Source organism: Choristoneura fumiferana, chromosome 20 (genome assembly GCF_025370935.1).
Source record: "Choristoneura fumiferana chromosome 20, NRCan_CFum_1, whole genome shotgun sequence".
In the NCBI taxonomy this organism is placed as follows: domain Eukaryota; kingdom Metazoa; phylum Arthropoda; class Insecta; order Lepidoptera; family Tortricidae; genus Choristoneura; species Choristoneura fumiferana.
Window position 1 is genome coordinate 6,319,769 of NC_133491.1, and position 21,551 is coordinate 6,341,319.

General features: G+C 36.1%; 1 protein-coding gene across 1 annotated transcript; it reads right to left on the minus strand.

Annotated features, from left to right (window-relative positions):
* Nucleotides 1–1,894: 1,894 nt before the first annotated feature.
* SIDL (SIDL trafficking protein particle complex subunit 10) lies at nt 1,895–20,931 on the minus strand. The gene is made up of 15 exons (XM_074103738.1): nt 20,594–20,931; nt 20,308–20,519; nt 18,704–19,096; nt 18,136–18,435; nt 14,768–14,977; nt 14,413–14,651; nt 14,045–14,227; nt 13,179–13,607; nt 12,283–12,766; nt 11,923–12,105; nt 11,100–11,330; nt 10,592–10,855; nt 9,137–9,218; nt 7,962–8,090; nt 1,895–6,894 (listed from the first exon to the last, which is right to left on the minus strand). The coding sequence occupies exons 1-15, from the start codon at nt 20,655–20,657 to the stop codon at nt 6,761–6,763; spliced, it is 3,537 nt and encodes a 1,178-aa protein (XP_073959839.1). The 5' UTR covers nt 20,658–20,931; the 3' UTR covers nt 1,895–6,760.
* Nucleotides 20,932–21,551: the final 620 nt, after the last annotated feature.

Here is a 21,551-nt window from a genome sequence, read left to right on the forward strand (position 1 = left end):
TAGACAGCACTTCCAATTTATTCTTCAGATAGACAAAATGCGACAAAGAACATAATCAGAGGTTCCCAATTTTTTTTCTCGTAGACCGCTTTCAAATACTATTTTCGGTAGACCTCTTGCTGCTACATTTCTACTATACTCCCAAAGCTCCTTAAACCCCCATTTGGGGGTTCACCAGGACCACTATGGGAGCCTCTGATCACAGTGAACTTGGCAAAAAACGGTACTAACAAACATGAAATGAAGTAATAGGTAATTATTACGCCTTGAACGCGTAGCGGCAGCGCAGTGCAAACGGCGCCCACGTTTCTTTGTCACCAATTTGAACTTTGGTACAAGAACTATAGGGAATAGGGGTAAGTAAAACAAGTTCGTAACAATAAACATTATATTGATATTCCTCATTATCATAAATACAATTTTCAGTTATAAATTATGGTACTATTCAATGGAAAAAATCAATTGTGTAAACAAATGTGGTGACTGACATTGACACTTGACTGACGACTGGCTGACTGACTGACTGACGTTGGCTCTAGTGATGTGAAAGCTCTTTAAGATACTTCAATCAGCAGTAAATAATTATTTTGAATTTACTCATATTTCATTATTTAATGTTTTCCCTAAGTTTAATTTTTAAAAATGGCGAATCACGTATTCTCTTAGTCCTGTTCAAGAGTCATTCACAATGTTTCCATGTCCCTTTTAACTTAGAATGTTTAATAGCATTTTCACGAAGTTTTAGGATTAGGTATATCTTCAAATATATATACCTAACGTTTTTTCCATACAAACTTACACTTTAAGGGTAGAATTTTTAAAATGGTGAAACATGTATATCCACTTATATTTTTTGACGTATATTTTCCCAAGGTTTATGATGGAGTATTTTAGAATTGAAAGGGTCAGTTAAAATATGGATTAATTTAGAATTTTTTGCTGCTTAAGTAGCGTAGTAGAAAAAGGCAACCTGAGATATGTGTGCATAGGAGAAATTTGTATCTTGACTCCTGTCCAACGGTGGTGTAGGGGTTATAGTACGCAGTACGGATTGCTGAGGACCTAGGTTCGATTCCCAGCGCTGGTCTCTTTTTCTGGTTTTTCTGTGCATCCATGTCTCAGTTTGTATTTTCGATATAATTAAGAAGAGGCATTTTTAAATTTACATAAGACAGGGAAATAAGAGTAGACACAGGGAAGTGATTCAAAATGATTGTTTGGTCCAACAATGGACTCCACAGTAAATATGATAAGTACTAGTAAATAGAAATCTACATAATTTCTACTATAATACTCTTTTATCGTCCAACTAGTGTTTACCCACGGCTTCGCACACGTAAATCATTAGGTCCAACAGCTGAAATACCGGGATTTTTAAAAATTGCCTTGGGAATTCCCGAAAATTAAATCGTTGTTTTCATTGACATTACATTAAAAACAATCATGGTAAAATTTCATGACTCTAAGCCCAGCGGTTGTTATTTCAAGATTTTATCCCTATCCCATGGGAATATCGGGATAAAAAGTATCCTATGTTATCTAACTTTTCGCCAAATTTCATCCAAATCCGTCCAGCCGTTTCAGCGTGAAGAAGTAACGAACATATTCACTCACTCACTCACAAACTTTCACATTTATAATATTAGTAGGATTAGTAGGATAGTAGGATAGGATTAGAAACCTTTATAAACCTTCATTAAATAGACTTAACACAAATAATTAATATCTACGAATAAATTAATTTGCAGAGCCAGCCATAATTATCGGTAGGTAAGGTTGGTTCAGTCAAATAATTAATTTTGTTGGTACAGCACTAAATTTCCAGAGACTAGACCGACCATAGACCAACTTCAGTGAGGAAAAAAATTATCATGTCAATTTGTCAAATATAACGGATTTTCGTCTTCCATTTAATTCTATAAAATAAACATATTTACACGATTATTTAATGATAAAATGATTGTTAAAAACAGTGCTGAGCTCATTGAGATGTGAATATGATCGGGATTGGCGTTCAAATGTAAGTAACTACGGAGTAATTGTGAAAAAATGCTTTGTTTACACAATTGATTTTTTCCATTGAATAGTATTATACATGTAGCAGCATATATCGCCGTTAAAGGAGTGCTTCGGAGGATCTTTTTGAGTTCTCTGCCCATGTAGATATTTATTGCTTACTGTACAATTTCTCCGCTATATATAAGCTAATTAGCTTATCTATGGCGAATAAGAAAAGATGTATAGTGATGTAAGTGTTTTGTTTACAATATTTTTTTGAACAAAGCATTTTGCATTGTAATGCTGATTTAACTTGACCAGGACTCTTGACACAAATATATAATTTAAATGAAATTATTTTGTTAGCCTACTCATAAAAACAAAAATAGATCGGCACCAAACTAAGCACCTTGCATTAAAATATTGCAAGAACAAAATATACTTACGAAAACCATTAATACTTAGCCATCATTTTAGCAGTGGTTCGATTTAAAAATAATGAGTATTCATGGCATTAGGATTTTTAAATATGTTTTAGTTATGTGATAAAATATTATTTTATGTTGAAACTATGCATTTAACAGAATCAGAATTCAGTCGTCAAGTTTTTTAAATAACCATTTCCATTGTATCAGTGGTGTGTGATGTGCGACTGAACCAACGATATAGGTAGGTATTTAATAAAATAAAATAAATAAAGATTTGCAAAAATAAAAAAAGATGAATACTCCGTCTCTCCCTGATAGTGCTAGCGGTACGCCAAAAAAAGCTGCACATGGTGTTAAAAGCTTGAAAATCGGAACGATTGATTTTTAGGCCATACGAATCAATTTGACCCGTAGCACGAAAAAAAAAGAAAAAAAAGAAGACGAGTTATGACGTCATCTTTTTATGTATGGAAAAAAAAATTTTTTTGGTCTGAAACCTATCGTGTGTGGTATCTAATGAAAGGGCTTACTAAGCCAATTCAAAAAATATATCACATTATTATATTTCAGTCACTTTTTTTAAATTAAAATTCAAAACATACCAAGTTTGGGCTCCTCCAGATGTTGCTCGCTTGGAGAACGGCGGCTCACTCAGTCACTCAGGCGCTAAATGTAAATATTTTCAAAATTGCTTTTTTGGGGTTGGATATGAGGTTATTTTAGGTTATATTTTACAAATAATGATTCAAGCGTACCTATCATAATATCTGGAGGAGCCCAAACTTGGTATGTTTTGAAAATGATTTTTATTTTAATTTAAAACATGTGACTGAAATATAACAATGTGATATATTTTTAGAATTGGCTTGGAAAGCCCTTTCATTAGATACCACACCCGATAGGTTTCAGAACAAAAATTTTATTTTTTCCCATACAAAAAAAAGATGTTGTCATAATTACTCTCCTTTTTTGTTTTTTTTTTTCGTGCTACGGGTCAAATTGATTCGTATGGCCTAAAGATCAATCGTTCCGATTTTCATGCTTTTTAACACCATGTGCAGCGTGCAGCTTTTTGCTGAATTTCGGGGTGTACCGCTAGAGTAGATTAAAGGTTTACAAGAATACACAAACTTATAAACTATTTAAAACCTTAAGAACGAAAACTAACTGCATCAACACCATAAAATTAAACATAGTTTAAATAAGTTCCTCTTGCGTTCCTTCATAACTACTGAAAATGTAAACTATACCCGGACGTAGCAATGTAGATCGATATACGCTACGCCCTTGCATAAGTCACTACAACAAGTATAAACATGACATGACTTACACGACTAAATTTCTAAATGAGAATTTGGTGTCTAATAAATTGCAGCACCAAAATAATATCTATTTACATCTTAAAATTATATAAGAAAAGACGAGACCTGGGACTAGGTATAATAAAATGTCGTTGTCAATGTAAATGGCATTCGTGAGACACTGGCAAAACCAATTCTTATTTGTTTTTTACAAATAAAACTGTACAAAATTGACTTGTCTGTTTTAATCATTTTTTCGCATAAGCATTCGCAGATTAATAGCAACTCAACGTGTATTTTAAGCACTTGTAATTTTCAGTTCCTAATCAGGCTGCTGAAAAAAATAAAAATGAATCAAATAATCAATAAGATGTCCTCTTTGAGATTAGATTAAATGCTCATAATCCGACGACCTTCCGAATAAAACGAAAAGCAAACTAATTTCAATATCCCGGATATCTAAAGCGATATAAGAGATAAGTCACCACACCCACTAGACGAAGATATTAATCAGCCTGACATATTAGGGCATAATACGTGTTTCTGTACTATGTAGTAAAATAGTGTGAGGTCATTCGCACAAACAGAAATAGCAGAAGCTAGATAAAACTTTTTATAAATGCCGAAATTATGCGTTGGTTTCAAACATATGAAATCAATGGTTACTTTGGCAGGATTTTGCAGTGCTGATGGAATTTAGTCAAGCATTCCGGGTGTTGTGACATGTTATTATATCGATTATCGATCAATTTACGGGAGTTAGTGCGTGTCTATGCTAAAATGACGCGTGCCTCACTCAACTATATCTGTTCAATATGACTACTGAACTATTGCTTAATTCATATCATGAAGGCGTAAGGGGTTAAAAGGTTAATTTTCGTACCTACATAAACTTGAATAATACACGTTAACTGCTATACATAATTAACTAGCACATAACTACGTAAGCTGTTACATACCAATATCAACTCTTAGGTAAGCACAACGATAAAGCTCGATTTAAATCATTGCAAGTTGTGAGTACCGTATGTACTTCAATTAAAAAACCCTGTCAACCATATCCTAGGGTGATTTAAAACGTAGAATATGGGTGCAGGATGAAGCTGGTTGTCACGATTTTTTGTTGCTATTAAATAACTACCTTCCCACGTTAGAAATAAGAGCATTTTAGGGTTTTTTTTTCAATTAAAAAAAAATGGTAATTATTTTGAAAGGATGAAATATTATTAAAACAAACTATTTTGTTTGCCTATATTCAGATGTTATTCTCGGGAATAGTTTTTTTTTAATACAAAACGGAGAACAGTTTACTTAGACTCTACTACTAACGTGGACAGTAAAACAAAAATTATCCATTACCCAGCTGAGTGACAAATACCTTATTTATAAATAGTTGATGTTAAAATATAATAATCATAACATTATTCTGATAATTGTTGAACAATATAATGGCACAAGCACAGAAAATATTTGGGGCGTGAAAACCTAAGTGCACGTTTAACAATGCTAAAGATCGCTTAATTTAAAACTCAACGCTATGTTTACGCTCAAACGAAAATTACTTACGTAAATAGTTTTGTTCTATTTATTGAACTTATTCAATAAGAATAGCAACTTTTTATGTACCTACTTTGTCGATAAATCAAATTACTAGTAACGTTTGAATGTAAAGGCATAGAGTGTTTAGTTTTACGTTTGTCGATCTCTGTAGCAATATACGCTAACATTCCTAAAGAGTCCCGTAGATTGTGTGTGTTGTGTGAAGGTGTTACGATAAACAAGCGTTCGCGGTGAGAGTGGGTAAAGTAACTGCCGCTTTTAATTTTACATATTATCTTGTTGCAATTAAGGTATCGAATCAATAGATAAGAAATTATGATGTGTACCGGTATAGTAGTCTTTTCATTTCATAAGTAATTAGTGACAATTTTACAATATTTTTATATTGAATGAGTGTAATAGGTACTTTAAAAATATGTCAATTTTTAGTTGCAATCAGTAATTTGGTAATTTGATGTACCTAGTTAAATCGTGGCAGTGGCAGTTATTCACATTGTGCTTCTTTGTGTCACATTGTGTTGCATTAGTGACGGTTTTTTTTCAGTCAGTTTTTGACTACAATTAAGAATCCGATCAGCACACAAAAGCATAGCGTTCAAATTTTCATTTATATCGCTAGCATTTTTCTAAAGGAGTATATTTCTTAACAATAGGTATAGCATTTTATAGATTTATGAAACATCGAATTATCACATCTATTCCGTGGTCCATTTATTTAAACATTCTGAGAGCATTTTTTACTATGAATCTATAGAATTATTCAAAACATTTATTATTTTTATTAGGTAATATGCATTCATTTCGATCCTAAATTATTTATTACCCTTCATACAGGGTTATTTGTAATTCACTAGCATCCCCTCAACCCCAAACTCCCACCACTCGAACAAATGTCTCTTGTTTTACGGCTCCATTTTAAAAAGTCGTAAAACAAAAAAACATTTGTTTAAGTGTCAGGAGTTCAGGGCTAAAAGGATGCCAGTGAATTACAAAAAACCCTGTATAAACATTGAAAAGATGTCATAACAACATGTCTACTTTAGCTATGGATCATTTTCTCATGAGTGCTCTTTGTCACTAGGATATAGACACATGTTAATTTACTGGACAAGTCTGTTGTTTTACTAATAAGATTTTAATTTGTTTACGCTAAGTGAACTTTCGATTGAATGAAAATGTATTTCACTGTGCAAATAAGTCTGTACGGTGTACGTTTTTTTAATCAATAACTTCACAAGAATAAATTTTATACAGAAAAATAAACTTGATAATCCAGCAGCTGTATTCAGGTACATCTAGTTTTACAGTAAAAAAAGAATATAAAATGTTAAAAAACACCGTTCGTATTTGGACATATTAATTAAATTCAGCTTCAATAAAAAACATCTCTTAGAACTGTAAAAAATCCTGACACATAAAAGTCTACCAATAACCATTATATCAAGACCTCTTGAGCTCCTCACTTAATTCAGTTCAGAGTGCTGGGTCTAGGTGTTCCTTGGCCATGGGCGGCAATACGTGCACTTGTTTCGCTTTGCCCGCGTGGTAAACTTGCCCGGGACTGAACGGCTCTAGGCGCGGGTGTGCTGAGATATCTTTCTTTGGATCTGCGGGGAAAAGAAAACAATAGCAAAACTTCAAAGAAGTGCAAAACGCAAGACCATTGGAGGTAGAAGGGGGTCACCCCCCGCGTAAAATAAAATACAGAGAACTTTATATCGACCTGGGCCCAATTGCATAATAAAGTACAAGCAAATAGTATTTTTTGTATGCAATTGGGCCCAGCTTGAAGTTATAAGTTAAAAGTTATTTTGTTATAGTTTAAAGTACACGTATCTGAATATAGAAAATTGAAATATAGATACATAGTTAAATATCGACGGTCAAAATATCGAAAGTGGGTTAGGTTAGGTTAGGTTCGATATTTTGACCGTCGATATTTAACTATGTATCTATATTTCAATTTTCGATATTCAGATACGTGTCCTTAAAATAATTATGCTGCTGCACTTGCAAGGCGTAATGTTTCACTGATCTAATACTAGCCTGTTACCCGCGACTCTGTTCGCATAGAATTCGGTTTTCACTATCCCACTGGAACTATGAAATTTTCCGGGATAAAAACTATCCTATGTCCTTCCTCAGCACTCAAACTATCTGTATACCGAATTTCATCTAAATCGGTTCAGCGGTTTAAACGTGATGAAGTAACAAACAGACTTACAAACTTTCGCATTTATTATATTAGTGGGATGAATGGCATAGTTATTCAGCTTATGTCAGTGTCGTTGTAATTTTGAAATATACAAGAAAAAATAATTTTAAACAACGCATCTAGTCTAGTGTGCAGATACAGTGATTTGACATCAAATAAACTCTGAAACTATCTACGATTATTCCCAAAATGTGAATCAATTATCGTGATGTGATTGATGTGATGATGTGTTTACGCCATAGACATGAAAAGTGAAGATATTTTTTTTATGTCAATCACATAAATAATTATTATGATAGTTTATTTAGACTTCGTAAGTAGTCGTTAGTAGCCTCAGAGTTTACCCGATGGCAAAACATTATTAATCTGTACTTGGGTGTACTGAGCTATATATGACAAAAAGGCTTGTCTTGTAGATGTTCTGTTGACCAAGCTATACGAAAATACTTCAGGAATTACCTTTGGTATTAGCCGCGATGTACTTGGAAAGCCGGACTGTGGGGAGCGGGAGATACCCCGCGACTAGCGGCATCACGTCCAAAGTAACGCTTTGCGCTTCCGCTGTATTCGACTCCATTGTTATTACTCCTAAACAGAAATAAAGGTGGCAATCAAGACATTTGCACACATACAGGAAAAAAAAACAGTTTTTTTTGCTGACGTGACGGTACTTGTGGTTATTGGATTGGCATCAGAATTCTATACTTGTACCAAATTTAAAGTCAATCCGACTACTGGACGTGCATACAAGGATTGCAGGATTAACTAAAATCTTCCAAAAGGATATAATATTTTTTTGCCTTATCTGAGCAATTTTTACATCGAATCTGACATTGTGTTATCTCCGTATAATGTCTCCTACATTCATCTATAGGCGTTTTAGTGAGGTAACACTGATATTGTCGTTCCAATCGTTTATTTAATTTTTGACAGATCACGCACGTGAAGTTTTACAATAATTTTCGGTACAATGTACTACAGAGAATACCGTACTTCATGGACGGGTATCGCCCACTTAGTGATTTCCCATTCGTAATGAATGACCATAGACTATAAAAACCGTTTTGAAGTAAATCGATTTTATAAATAAAACATACATTTAAAATTATTGTGATTATATTTTATATCAAAATCATTTAAAAATAATAAATACATTAATATGCCTTTAGGGATTAAAAAGTTAAAACAACTAAAATAGGCACTGTAATACTATTTTTAATTATACCTACCACGGGCGTCTCGTTGTGAGTAACAACAAACTGGCATCGTTGCCGCGTCCAGTTTTGCCGCTTCATAATTGACAAAATTACTAAATTACCGTCGGAAGTGATAAATATATTAACTTAACATAAATGGTTTATTTTAATATGTAAGATAAAGTAACTTAAACACCTGTGAATGTTTATAAAATAATGCAAAATGTTGAGCAAAAATAAAATATGAATGTGTTAAATCGATTAAAACTTCTTCATAAATAAAATCGATTGTTAAAAGAAATCGAATCAGTAACGCATCAGGGCATCACTATTTTAATTAGTACTCGCTGTGAAAAGTTAAATAAACGATTGGAACGACAATAATGATTACGTATGAAAGCTGTGTATTAAATGTATCCTAAGAATAGAATATGTTACCAGCAGTTCTTCCCAAAACAGCCCACATTGTTTGATCCGCTAAAACTTCGTACATGAGTGAAGTAAATTCCGTTTCGTTCACCTGTAACATAATAAATGTTAAAACACGACCGGATGGCCCAGTGGTTAGAGAACCTGACTACCCCCGGTCGGGACAGATAGTTGTATGAAAATGTCTTGTCTCGACTCTCGGGTGTTTAATATGAATTTAAGCATATATCTATCTATTTGAATGAATGAATGAATGAAAAAAGTTTATTCAACACACCCATAATAGTTACACACAAAAGTTACAAAAATATGAAATAAAATATAAAATAATATACAATTTTGTATGTGTCAGTGAAATGGTTCCGCCTCAGCATAAATGCGGAGTCCTGGGATGGAGTCAGCTCTGGTCTTCCGGCGGGACCATTTTAAGTATATCCGTTGCCTAGTACCCATGACACAAGCTTTGCTTACTTTCGGACTAGGTCAGTTGGTGTCAAATGTCCCGTGATATTACTAGCGCCCCGCCCTGGCTCCGCACGGGTTCAATTTTCAAAATAACCGTTCTTTGGACAGTCGGGTAAAAAGGTCTCAAAGGCACTTCATTCACATTTTTTCAGCTCCTTTTCCCAAAATCTATACCCGCGCGAATCCGGGGCGGGTCGAAGTAGAGTTTTGATATTATTCAATTCGTTATATCTTTTGAATAGAATGTCTGATTTGAATAATTCAAAAGTAATCTACAGGTACTGAAACAGTCACACACATGTACTGAAACAATTTGGATAAGGATTACTGCCTATCCATACCTTAGCATTAATCCTTAGGATAACATGGTCTAAATTTGGTCGGTATTTCTATCAACTTTTAAAACGTAAATAGTATTATAGTGACATAACTACAATACTTAGTTGGACTGGACATATAGTATTGCGAAGTTTTTTGTAGATACTGATATATATCGTAACATTTTTTTGCTCTATCATCAATAGTTTCCGCAGCGCATGCGATGAAATATATTTTACACTTTGAGTTACATTATTGAAGTTTTAGTACGGAACCCTATTTTTTTCCGGTAATAAATATAGCTTATGGCACATTGGAATAATTTAGCATTCTAATGGTAAAAGAATTTTTTTAATCGGCCCAGTAGTTTTTGAGTTTATTCGTAACAAACATCCAAAAATCCAAATCTTTCCTCTTTATAATATTAGTATAACATCGTCACTCACTACTATGAAAAAAATCTCGTATCTAAAATCAATATGTCAACAAAATTGAACCTTGATGTAATGTCTATAAAGTTCACTCAGAAAAAATTTGAGCTACGAGTTTTTTAAATGTAGTGACTGATGTAGATATATATATGTATATAGTAAAGAAGTAAAGATATTATAAATATAGATTTGGCGGTTCCAGTAATGCGTGTTTAGTGATCGTGGGCATTCAACTATGCGTTCTTCTTACCCTTTGCACGCTAAGTTGCAGACAGCAGACCTGCGAAGCCCTGCAAAAGTCTGTCCCTTTGCTCGGCTCCAGCTTCGTCCTGATCACAAATAGAGTGGTACAGTCTTGGATATCAAACGGACAGATAAAGTTTCTGGAAGGTTCGTCTGTTCCAATAGGCTTGTACTGTACTGTGAATGTGGCTTTCATTGGACCCGCTTTTACTAAAGGATCTTTTAAAAGCTCCCACATGAATGACGCTGTTGTGCCATCTGAGGCAACCGTCTGAAAAATAAATATGGTTTAAAAAGCTTTTAAAATCCAAACACAGACGTGTAAACTTTTTTTTGCAAAAGAAAATCTATAACTCTTTTTCCTCGCTTTTCAAAATATGGTTTAGTACATTTTTAAAATATTTTTAAATTGGTTTGCGTATTTTTCATAAAATGCCGACACACTTTGGACAACTGACTAAAAGTCAGTATCGTTATTTAATTTTCGCAACAAACTGTTTGAATACTATACTCACCATATCTTTGGCATTTTTCGGATTCAGATCAGACACGGTAGTATTGCCGTCGCACTCCAACTTAGGCTCCGTCAATTCAAACTGTATGAGATGGGCGACCGTCGACTTGAGAGTGACGTGCACAAATTTCCTGGTGTTCGAGGTCAATAGCCGCCATGACGCCACCATTGGAGGGGAGAAATGCAGAGGCACTTCCATCGCTGCCTCCCACCAGGGACAGTTTAGCCAGACCTAGGTGAATATTAGAATTTTACAAAAAGTGATCCTGCGGGCCGGATAAATGTAACAACTAATTTATTTATATTTAACTAGAGTTTACCCGCGGCATCGCACGCGCACACTAAGAATTCTATGTGAGAGTTACATTTGAAATTCCGGGATTTTACAAAATTCCCCTGGGAAATCCCAAAATTTATATTGTGATCTTCATTAAAGTTATGTGTTAAGGACAACTATACAAAATTTCATGACTCTTAAGCCTAGCGGTTGAAATTTCAAGATTTCATCCCTAACCCGTGGGAATATCGGGATAAAAAGTAGCCTATGTGTTATTCCAGACATCCAGCTATCTACGTACCTAATTTAATCCAAATCCGTCTAGCCGCTTTAGCGTGAAGGAGTAACAAACATACACACACAAAGGATTTGTAAGCGAATTGCTATACTAAACAACGACAACAAGAAGTTACATTAAACCAAAAGCTAAAAATATTTAGCAATGACGTATAGTGTCACTGTTTCATATCATGTTAGGTACTTTATTGAATACTGTCCCGCGTAGGTACTGTTGTAATAGAGATCAGATATTATTCTACCAACTTACAGTATGTTCGACACTCTTCTCCTTCTTGACTTGCAGGCCCGAGAATAGTTTGAGTGGCACCCGCGTTGTTTCGAACGGTCTACACGCCGGAACCGGTATGGCCAGCTCCCGTACCTTCGGGGAATCTCCTTCGGCGCGACGGATGGTAAGGCCTGTTGATGTTTTTAGGATGATCGTCGCATCCTGGAAAGGATTAAAATAGTTTGAAATTAGTGTAAGTAAAGTAACTAATTTTGTCGATTGTCCCTATATTTGTAGTCGGCCAAGAACTGCATTATATTGCAAATCGGCTAAAGCGACAAAAAGCCTTATTGCAATGAAAGATGAAAAACTTCACGTGAAAATAGTAAATGTACATACCTCCTGTATAAAAGAGCTACCACTCGTCACCACCAACTCCATGGCTTGTTCCAACCCTGCCACCAAATCCTTTTTAGGCTCGACTTTATTCAAATAAACGTTCACCCCTTGTATCACCACATCATATCCCACTTTAGTACTAATCAGCGCATTGGATAAAAACTCTAATTTTTCCTCTATAAGCAAAGAAACTTGGCCAATTTTAAAAGTTCCCGGAGCTTTGGCTATGCATTCTAGGATTATCTCATTTGACCCAGGTTTTAATGTAAAATTGACACATGTAAAAGCATTTTCATAGTTGTTTCTTAAAGTGGCGGACGGTTTTCGGTATTTACTGCTATCCGATCTTTTGAGCGTGACTTTCGGGGTGATGCATTCGACTGTGGCTTTTTGTAATGTCTTGTCTTCTTTGTAGTGGAGTTGAGAGGTTATATGCAAGGGGTTTAGTAGAGGATTCTTAGGTTTTAAATCGTCCAGTCTTATACTGAAAATGAATTAAACATTGTTCATGCGTATATTGCGTATGCTACAATTTAAGTACATGATAGACTTTCAATTTGGTTTGGACTTGGGAGTACCCACCCTAGTGGTGGTTACACACAAAACATTTGAGCAGATTGACAAGGGCTAAAAGTTTTTGTCAGTTTATCCTCATCATCATATCAGGAGCAGGAGAAGTCCACTGCTGGATATAGACTCACAAAAATCTCCATGACGAATGGTTTTGTGCTGTCCGTAGTCAATGCCTTCTCGCGATTTTTGTCAGATCATCCATCCCTTTGCCTTGCGGGGTTATTATTCACTTATGAAAACCTATTGTCTGTCCCATTGGCCAAGCAGATTAACCGTACCCGACTGCCCGAAGGAGGGTTATTAAATTCCTTACCATTACTTACCTAGAAATTAAATTAGGTAATTCATTCTCGTCAGGCGCAGTTTTCCTTGGCGAATTATTCTGCGAGCCTATATTATTATTAACACTTATGTCAGTCTTATAACTTTTAGCCGGAGTTCGTTTCTCAACCTTATCGATTTTAAACACCTCTATACTAATCGCTGCGCGGGTACAAGTAATATCTCTAGGCATATTGCTTTCCACAACTAAGCAACACTGGACTTTATTGTCAGTGATGTAAACACCACGTTCGGACGGCAGAAGTGTTGCTGAAACTATTTTGAAGCAATCGTTGAGCTCCGTTAACACTGGTTCTGGTTTCTGTGACAGGTTATCCCGTATTGAATTCATCATTTCTTCAAAGTAGAAGTTTCTGACTAGGATTTCTAATTCGGCAGTGCACGCTATTGTTGCAGAGAGCTTTGTATATCTGCAAAAAACATTATATATTTCTTATTTGCGGTAATTTACGGCTGGAACATGTATTATATAAGCATCAGTGTAGATTTGCTTGCAATAGCGCTTTTGGGTGGTACAAGCTTTACAAAATGTCCGTCCGGTTCGTAGCGCTGCCACCATATTATTCTCAAATCTTGCCGCTAAGCATTACAGCAGAATTACAGACTGACCACACGTCTGTATTTTACGGTATCTCTTCGAGTCTCGCGGTAACTTCATATTAATAATGGCATTTCCTTCAATTTTAAACATAGAATCATTTCTATCGTCAAAATGAAAATGGAAAAAGCGACGAAACAAATTCGAAGGAGTAAATGCACGACCGATTCGAACCCCATTTTAAGGTTAAAGTGTAAAGCAAATCCAAAAGCAAGTCCAAATCAATCCCTACCAGATAAGTTGGGATACCTGTCGACATCTTCCATTTTCTTGGCAGCTGCCACCAGCTCGAGCCTGGTTTGCGCAGCTAAATCTTTCCAGCCCTGTTCCTCGTAAGATCGTAGTGCATCCATGAGGAACACCACGGCTTTGCCCGTCTCCCCAAGCTCTGAGTAAAACGCGGCCAGATCACGACCAATGAGGCGCGCGAATCTACAATTTGATAGGTAAATTGTGTTTTAAATGGTAAGCTATCGAGTGAGAGTCAGTAAACATCGACGCGATTTTAGATGACGTAGCTAAAAGAACATGCATTATTCATAGAAGATTTTCCCATCGTTAAAAATCAATTTTAAGACAAAAATATTTCCAAGACCTAAGACATAATTGATACCAACCTTAACCTTCCAATATGCTTATAGGTCCCCATTGCTAATTCGGCAAGCTCCAAGTAATACTGCTGGAAGCAGGTCTTACTGCACAGCGCTTCCTTCAGTCTATCCGTAGGCGTAGGGTGTTGGTTATTAGCTTCACTGTCTCCCATACCGGCTGACAGCATCACAACCAGATGGAGCTGTTCTGATGTGGGCTCTGGAGAGCCTGGTAGTAGACCGCACAGCTTGCCAAGCTCGTGGAGCTGCAAGAAAGTAGTTATAATGAGATCAGGCCGGAATAGACCGACAACAAGATGATAAATGTGGTACAATGAAAAGTCGCAAACCGCGGATGTACAACACATTTCCTATGACCAACCTTGTCCTTGGCATTGTGCAGTAATGGTGCCTGCATTGCCGTGCACATTTCCAGCGCCGAGTTCGACGCTGTAAGGCGTTCGCAAGCTCTTAGAGTTTCGGCGCATGCCAGCTGCGCCCAACACGCGGACGCGCCCTCCACGGCTGTTGCGCCCAGCAACGACAGCTCAACTAGAGTGTTATGGACGGTGCTGAGGCAGCGGGACGCAATCTAAAATTAAAATATTGCTAAGTTAGGTATAAGGTTTCAAGTCGGTACACTACCAGTCAATGCTACATACGACTTCGGTGTGCTATGGGCTAAAATGGGTTGTTACCGAAAACTCGTCTGCGAGGATTTTGACATCACATAACAGGATTTTTAAAAGGTCTGAATATTATAGTAACAGATCAGATCGTTCGTGTTGGAATTGGTTAATACTTGTTGCATGTTACATGACACGACATATTTATGAATGCAATCTGTTAATTTCAATCATACGGTATATGATAGGATAGAGATGTTGAATATTGTCCCGAGCGGTCTCTATTCTATTTATTTGGTACCTATTAGTTGTATCACGCGACCAGCCAACCAGCAAAAAGCGTATCGAAACAATGTGCAACAATGAGGAAAAAATGCAGAGTGCTCCAACACACGTACAAGTCACTGTGCAGTATCTAATAGAATGCAAACATGCGTTTGAATTCACAAAGGAATCGCCGCTGCGTGAAATTGCATTACGGCTGTCACACTATGACTGCTAAATCGTATGATATTTGTATAATTAAAGGAATAGGCTCCGTTATTAAAGAACAGAAATGTACCTTCTAAATTGCCTTACTCACTACACTGATTTTTGTGCACAGTTAAAGAAAATTTATTTGTATTATATTATACTAGCTTTTGGCCGCGGCTTCGCCCGCGTAGAATTCGGTTATCGTGCGCTGTTCCTTCGGGAATTGTGCATTTTTCCTGGATAAAAAGTAGCCTATGTCACTCTCTGGCCCATATACTATCTCTATGCCAAAAATTACGTCGATCCGTCGCTCCGTTTCGACGTGAAAGACGGACAAACATACAAACACACACTTTCGCATTTATAATATTAGTATGGTTGACACCGAAATCGAGCGGTGGGCATTTTCCGTTTATTCAAACACCCGTCAAAGAAGATGAATTTGATTAACCTACTTATAAGTAGGTATTTAAAAAAGCATGGCTCTCCGATTTGATCCGTGTGTCAGCAAATGATTTACGCATTACATTATACATTTACCTAACAGGCCTCGGATAAGCTTAACATAATTGATTTCCTTAATTTTTGAAGGAACTGAAATGTATTGATTAATTCAGTAAGGTAATTATACGAAACAAGCATAACTTGAAGGAGGCTCGAAGATTAAGATTTAAGACGTAGGTGTAATAAGAACGAAAAATGATTTTCATCGAGCGGCGTTTTTCATATTTATTAATCATTTGCTTAGGAATTTAAACATGCGATGGATTCCGCATTTTCAGGGTTTGAGGGGAAGGGTTACTAAACCTCCGCTACTACCTGTCTGACGTAGGGCTGTAGATATCTATCTCGGGTACTGTTATGGATAGGCAGCTGAAATCAGTAAGTGCTGCCGTAGACTTACAATTTCAAGTTGGCCAACTAAATTGCACTGTATATCAATACAGTAGTAATTTTGGATAAAATGTGCGGGCTATCATTAAGTTACTGGTCTATTGGTATACAGTGCAATTTAGTTGGCCAACATGAATTGTAAGTCTGCGGGCCCACTAAACCTTTAAACGATTGACAGTGACTTTTTAAATTCTAGTTTCCGCAACTGCAAATTTTTGAGAGACCTGCATGCTTGTTTATATGTACTTGTGTTTTAAGTTTCATAAATTTAATCATTGAAAGTGTATGTATGTCACTGTAACTGCACAACGTTCAACATAATTGGCGAGTAAAGTAATGCACTTCACAGATGGCTAGCCAACGGGAATAATCGACAGCCAATGTCTAGGTTTTAAAAGAGTGCGTTTTTCAAGCATCGTGGACGATAAACTACAATCGCGGATATTGTGCTATTTGTTGTATCTTTTGTCGTCATATCAAAACTCAATGGACTTGAGACCGGCCGCACTCGCACAGTTAAGGTTCCACACAGTTCCACACGTCAATTTAAACGGAACTCCATTTTTGAAGGTGGGATATTTTAAGTACCTATCTGGGACATGTAGTTGCGGCTGATCTTAGAGACAACAACAACATGGACATTAAGAGAGAACAGAGGGTTTGATTGGTTTGGGCGAAAATGATCGCGCGCAGGTTTTCCTGATGCTCGTGGGACTAGGGAGGCAAAAATTACGCTCATCATCATCATCATCAGCCTACAGCATTCCACTGTTGGACATAGGCCTCTTCCATGGCGCACTACAACAATCTGTCTTCAGCCCCTCGCATCCATCCACCGCCAGCGACCCTCTTAAGGTCGTCCGTCCACCGTACCTCAGGACGTCCTACACTATGTGATCTCCATTCGAGGACTCGCCTGCTCCACCATTCATCGATCCTGCGACAGACGTGGCCAGCCCAACGCCACTTCAGCGAACTAATTATCGGTCGGTGACTTTCGTTCTGTCGGATAATGTGATTTCGGATTTTATCCTTCAAAGAAAGCCCTAGCATTGCTCTCTCCTCTCCATAGTTCGCTGAGCGACCTTGAATTTGTGGATTAGCCCCGCAGTCAAGGTCCTGGTTTCGGCTCCGTAGATTAAAACTGGAAGCACGCACTGGTTGAAAACTTTCGTTTTTAGGCACTGAGGGATGTCTGACGACAAGATATGCCAAAGTTTCCCGAAAGCAGCCCAGCCCAACTGTATTCGCGTATTAGCCTCTTCTCAAAGTTGTTTCTACCGAGTTGTATAATCTGGCCAAGATATACATACTTAGGAACAACTTCGAGTGTGGCGCCCCAACGGTATACCTAGTGCCATCCACGAAGACGCATGATTTTGTCAAAATTAGACATTAATGAGATTGTAATAAGAACCACGGCACGCGTCATCGTGAATGGCTCTACCTATAACTGGTGGTCTCGGAATAACATGACTATTGAACATAACCGATTCCGAAAATTACGCTGTTAAGGGTTTATTGCACCTTTACACTTGTAGCACAGTATATATAAGCTAAAGCTTATATACTGTGCTTGTAGCCTATGTGCGCCGTATAAGCAACGGACCTACGAAACTTACTATGGAGCCCTTCAGGTTCAATTTTACGACGCGTTCCGGATGTGGAACCTGTCTGCAGGCTTCCAGTCATCATCAGCCGCACCTGCTATTTGAATAAGCCTTCATGCATTAAAAATAATAATAAGCTTACTCACCTCCCACGGTTTAAACATAAGCAATAACATGGCACTTTGACGCTGAAACAAGTAGCTCCTAAAATCCAGCAGAGAAGCCTTCTTCTTAATAATAAGCTCCCTCAAATGCTGCGGCACTAATGCAGTCAGTCTGACTGCCTGCCATGATGTAACAGGTTGCTTGAATGTTTCAAGCCATTGTGGACCCTCCGTCACATTGGAATTGAGCACAAATTGAGAGAATAAAGCGTCTAATTCATCATATTGCACTAACGCTTCTTCATACAAACCTAACATTTCTAATACAAATGCTAGTTGTTCCTGAAATTAAAATATGGTACTCATTAGAACAAAGGTGAGAGAAATTAGGGTCTTTTTTAATGGCTTTCACCTTTGATAGCTACAAGGTTTATTCATTCGATTTGTGAGTAGTTACTAAGGCCATCCTGTAGGAAAAATAAATCTAGATTTAAACAGTAAACCTGAGCTGAGCTTGGCAGTTAAATAAATTCTGATAAATAAAAGAGTAAATATAAAACTAAACTTAGATTCAATTTCTTCCAGCTGTAAGTAGAAAAAAAGTATTTACCTGCAAAATAAAATATTTACAAAAGTCCCATTCTGGCTCATTTCTCTTTTCCCTCTGCTCTCTCATGTGCTCTTCGAATTTTATCAAAGCTTTGTTGTAGGCCACAAGCACAAAGTGCCTCATCTTGGCAACTAAGGCTCTCCATGATTCTGCACTTCGGGCTTCAGATTTTATTGGATTAATAACAGATATAAACCTATCTTCTGTTTGTTTTACTGCAAAATCTCCCTTTATTTTATCTAATACAGTAGTTCTAGGTAAAAGCTTGTTGGTTTTACGAATATCATAAGTTTCTACTTGAATAATCATCCAGTCTGTTATGCCTTTTTTTTCTAATTCCTTGAACCATATTTCAATATCTTCTCTGAGTGTGGTCTTGTAATATTCTATATCCTGTAAAGTAAAAATTAGTGTTTAATTTTACATAAACAAGTTATCTTTAATGTTTTAGACATAAGATCCATTCAAAAATTTTAAGGATTAAGGCTATCTTTTCCGATTTTTTATTTAATTTAAAGTTTAATATTGGTATTATTTGAGACTATTAAACACAATTTTGTTTTATTTCTCTCATACATATTGTGTAAATATGCAAAATTTGTATTGATAGATAGATAGACAGATTTATTTATTATCTTTTGAAAAAATACATTATAAACATATGTCAGGCAATAGTCAGAGATTCACAAAAGCATCGTCAAATGTATACAAAAAAATAAAAATAGAATTTACAATGTCAAATTAGAATATAATTAAATAATAATAAATAAAGGTAAAACAAGAATATAAATCTATGTCAAATTTATGAAATACCTATATGAACAATAAAAATATAATTGATAAAATAACTAGCAATCCTAAGAAAATAAAAAACATAATCAAGAATTAACTTATTAAGGGCAACTCATAGCCTAGCAATAAGAATCTTTAAAAATAAAGATTAGCTAGGTAAATCATACAATTAATTGTATAATTGTTATGAAATAAACAGATTTTTTTTTTAATAATCAATTAAACAAACAATAAAATAATTAAAATGTCAAGGCAATAAAATTAAACATAAAATTAAAAATTAGTTCACAAAACTGAATAATGTCAACCAAACAAAACAAGAGTACAGAAACAAGGTACCTACCATCAGCCAAATAACTGGTCTGTCAATTTTTAAACAAGTTAATATCAAATGAATATGTTGCTAAAGTCAAACTTTCAAGTTGACAGACATGTCTATTGGCATTATTGTTTTAAAACATGCAAAGGATTATCAACTTTAGAGTGGTAGACCACATATTTGGCTGATGGTACATAATAAAAAAAAAATGCAAATGTCAACATAAAATTTCACTGTACTCTTTTATGACATGCAAACGATTATCAACTTTAGGGTGCTAGACCATATTTTTGGCTGATGGTACATAAAACATATGAAAATTACCGTTAACAAGAGAAGGAGATGTTCAAAGACAAACTTATCCCTTAAAGGGGATAATAATAAAAAAAATGGTGTACCTAGTCATCTTCAACAAATTGAGGAACATGAAATTAATGATCCTATATATTAATACTAGAGTGTATATATATATATATGAAACTTTTGTACTCACAACACAATCAGTCCAATATATATGTAAGATGGGTCTCTTCAGTAGATTAAGATCAGATTGCACTTTATCCTTATTGTATTTGATGAAAGATGCTTCCAAGTAAACAGACTTGGTAACTCGACCATAAGATCGCCTCCATTCACAGGAGTCTTGTGGGATTGCAGCCACTAGGGGAGCTTCTAACGTGCAAAACAAGTTCCAGTCCCCAGCACCTAAGTATAAAAATTTAGTTAAATCGGGATTAGGTACATAGGGTATGGTAACAGGCAGAGCAAGTTTTACTTACATGTTACAATAGGTTTATTGGTCATGCCTTCGCGATCGGCTGGCGAATTATTGACCCCCTTCATTTTTCATTATCAGTGAAATCCCTCGGTTGTGCGGGCATGACACAAATTCTAAATTCCGCCTAATTACGTACAAGAAGGAATCCACCCACTTTACTGACAGTAAATAGCTACCACACACATATGGTATCTCAAATTCTCACGTGTCTCCTAAAAACAAACAATGGATGTTTGAGTGAATTCTGAATTTTATTATTTTCGACTCGTTTTGATTTCTTTTCTACGATAAAAACTAGATTTTGATTGTCTTGTCAAATTCTGTCTGTCTGTCGCTCGCTCGCTGACAGCGGGTGACACTCTTTCCCGGCCAGGATAATACCGACATGGAAATACCGACCTTGTTGTTTGTGTAGACGCCCATCATCGAAATAGTAAGTACTACGTACTGCTGGAATGTGCACTGTACCATTACCATTATCTTACAGTGACCGACCGTACTCGATAGCGACGGCGTAAATTATTTGTAGAGGCGCTGTACAATTTATTTATTTGGAGAACAAACAGAAATAAGTGTACAGAAGATGATACAAGTATTCTTAGTACTATGACTAAAACTAACATGCACTTACTCCCTAAACAGATCTCACTAAGGCACATGTGTGATGATTTCTAGCCAACGTACACTTCACCGAAAGCTAACCGGTTGGAGTATGCTAATAAGCACGCTAGTCGAAACAAAGCAGAGTAGCCAGTACGGTACCCCTACCAATAACAATAATCTACTTATTGAGCACATGATCTACATAAAACAATACTATTAAATTTACTAATTATTTATTTATTTAAATTTATATTACAAAACTACTATTATTACTAACTGTTCTTTACTAATTATTTATTTATTTATTTCCTGGCAATAGTTAGAGAGGGACACACTGACTCCGTGCTTGCCATCTC

Coding starts and splice junctions, on each gene's coding strand:
- SIDL (XM_074103738.1), bottom strand. CDS start 20,657: ATGAAGGGGGTCAATAATTCGCCAGCCGATCGCGAAGGCATGACCAAT. Junction 12,767..13,178: donor TTACCTAATTTAATTTCTAG/GTAAGTAATGGT, acceptor ATTCATTTTCAG/TATAAGACTGGACGATTTAA. Junction 11,331..11,922: donor AGAAGAGTGTCGAACATACT/GTAAGTTGGTAG, acceptor ATATTCACCTAG/GTCTGGCTAAACTGTCCCTG.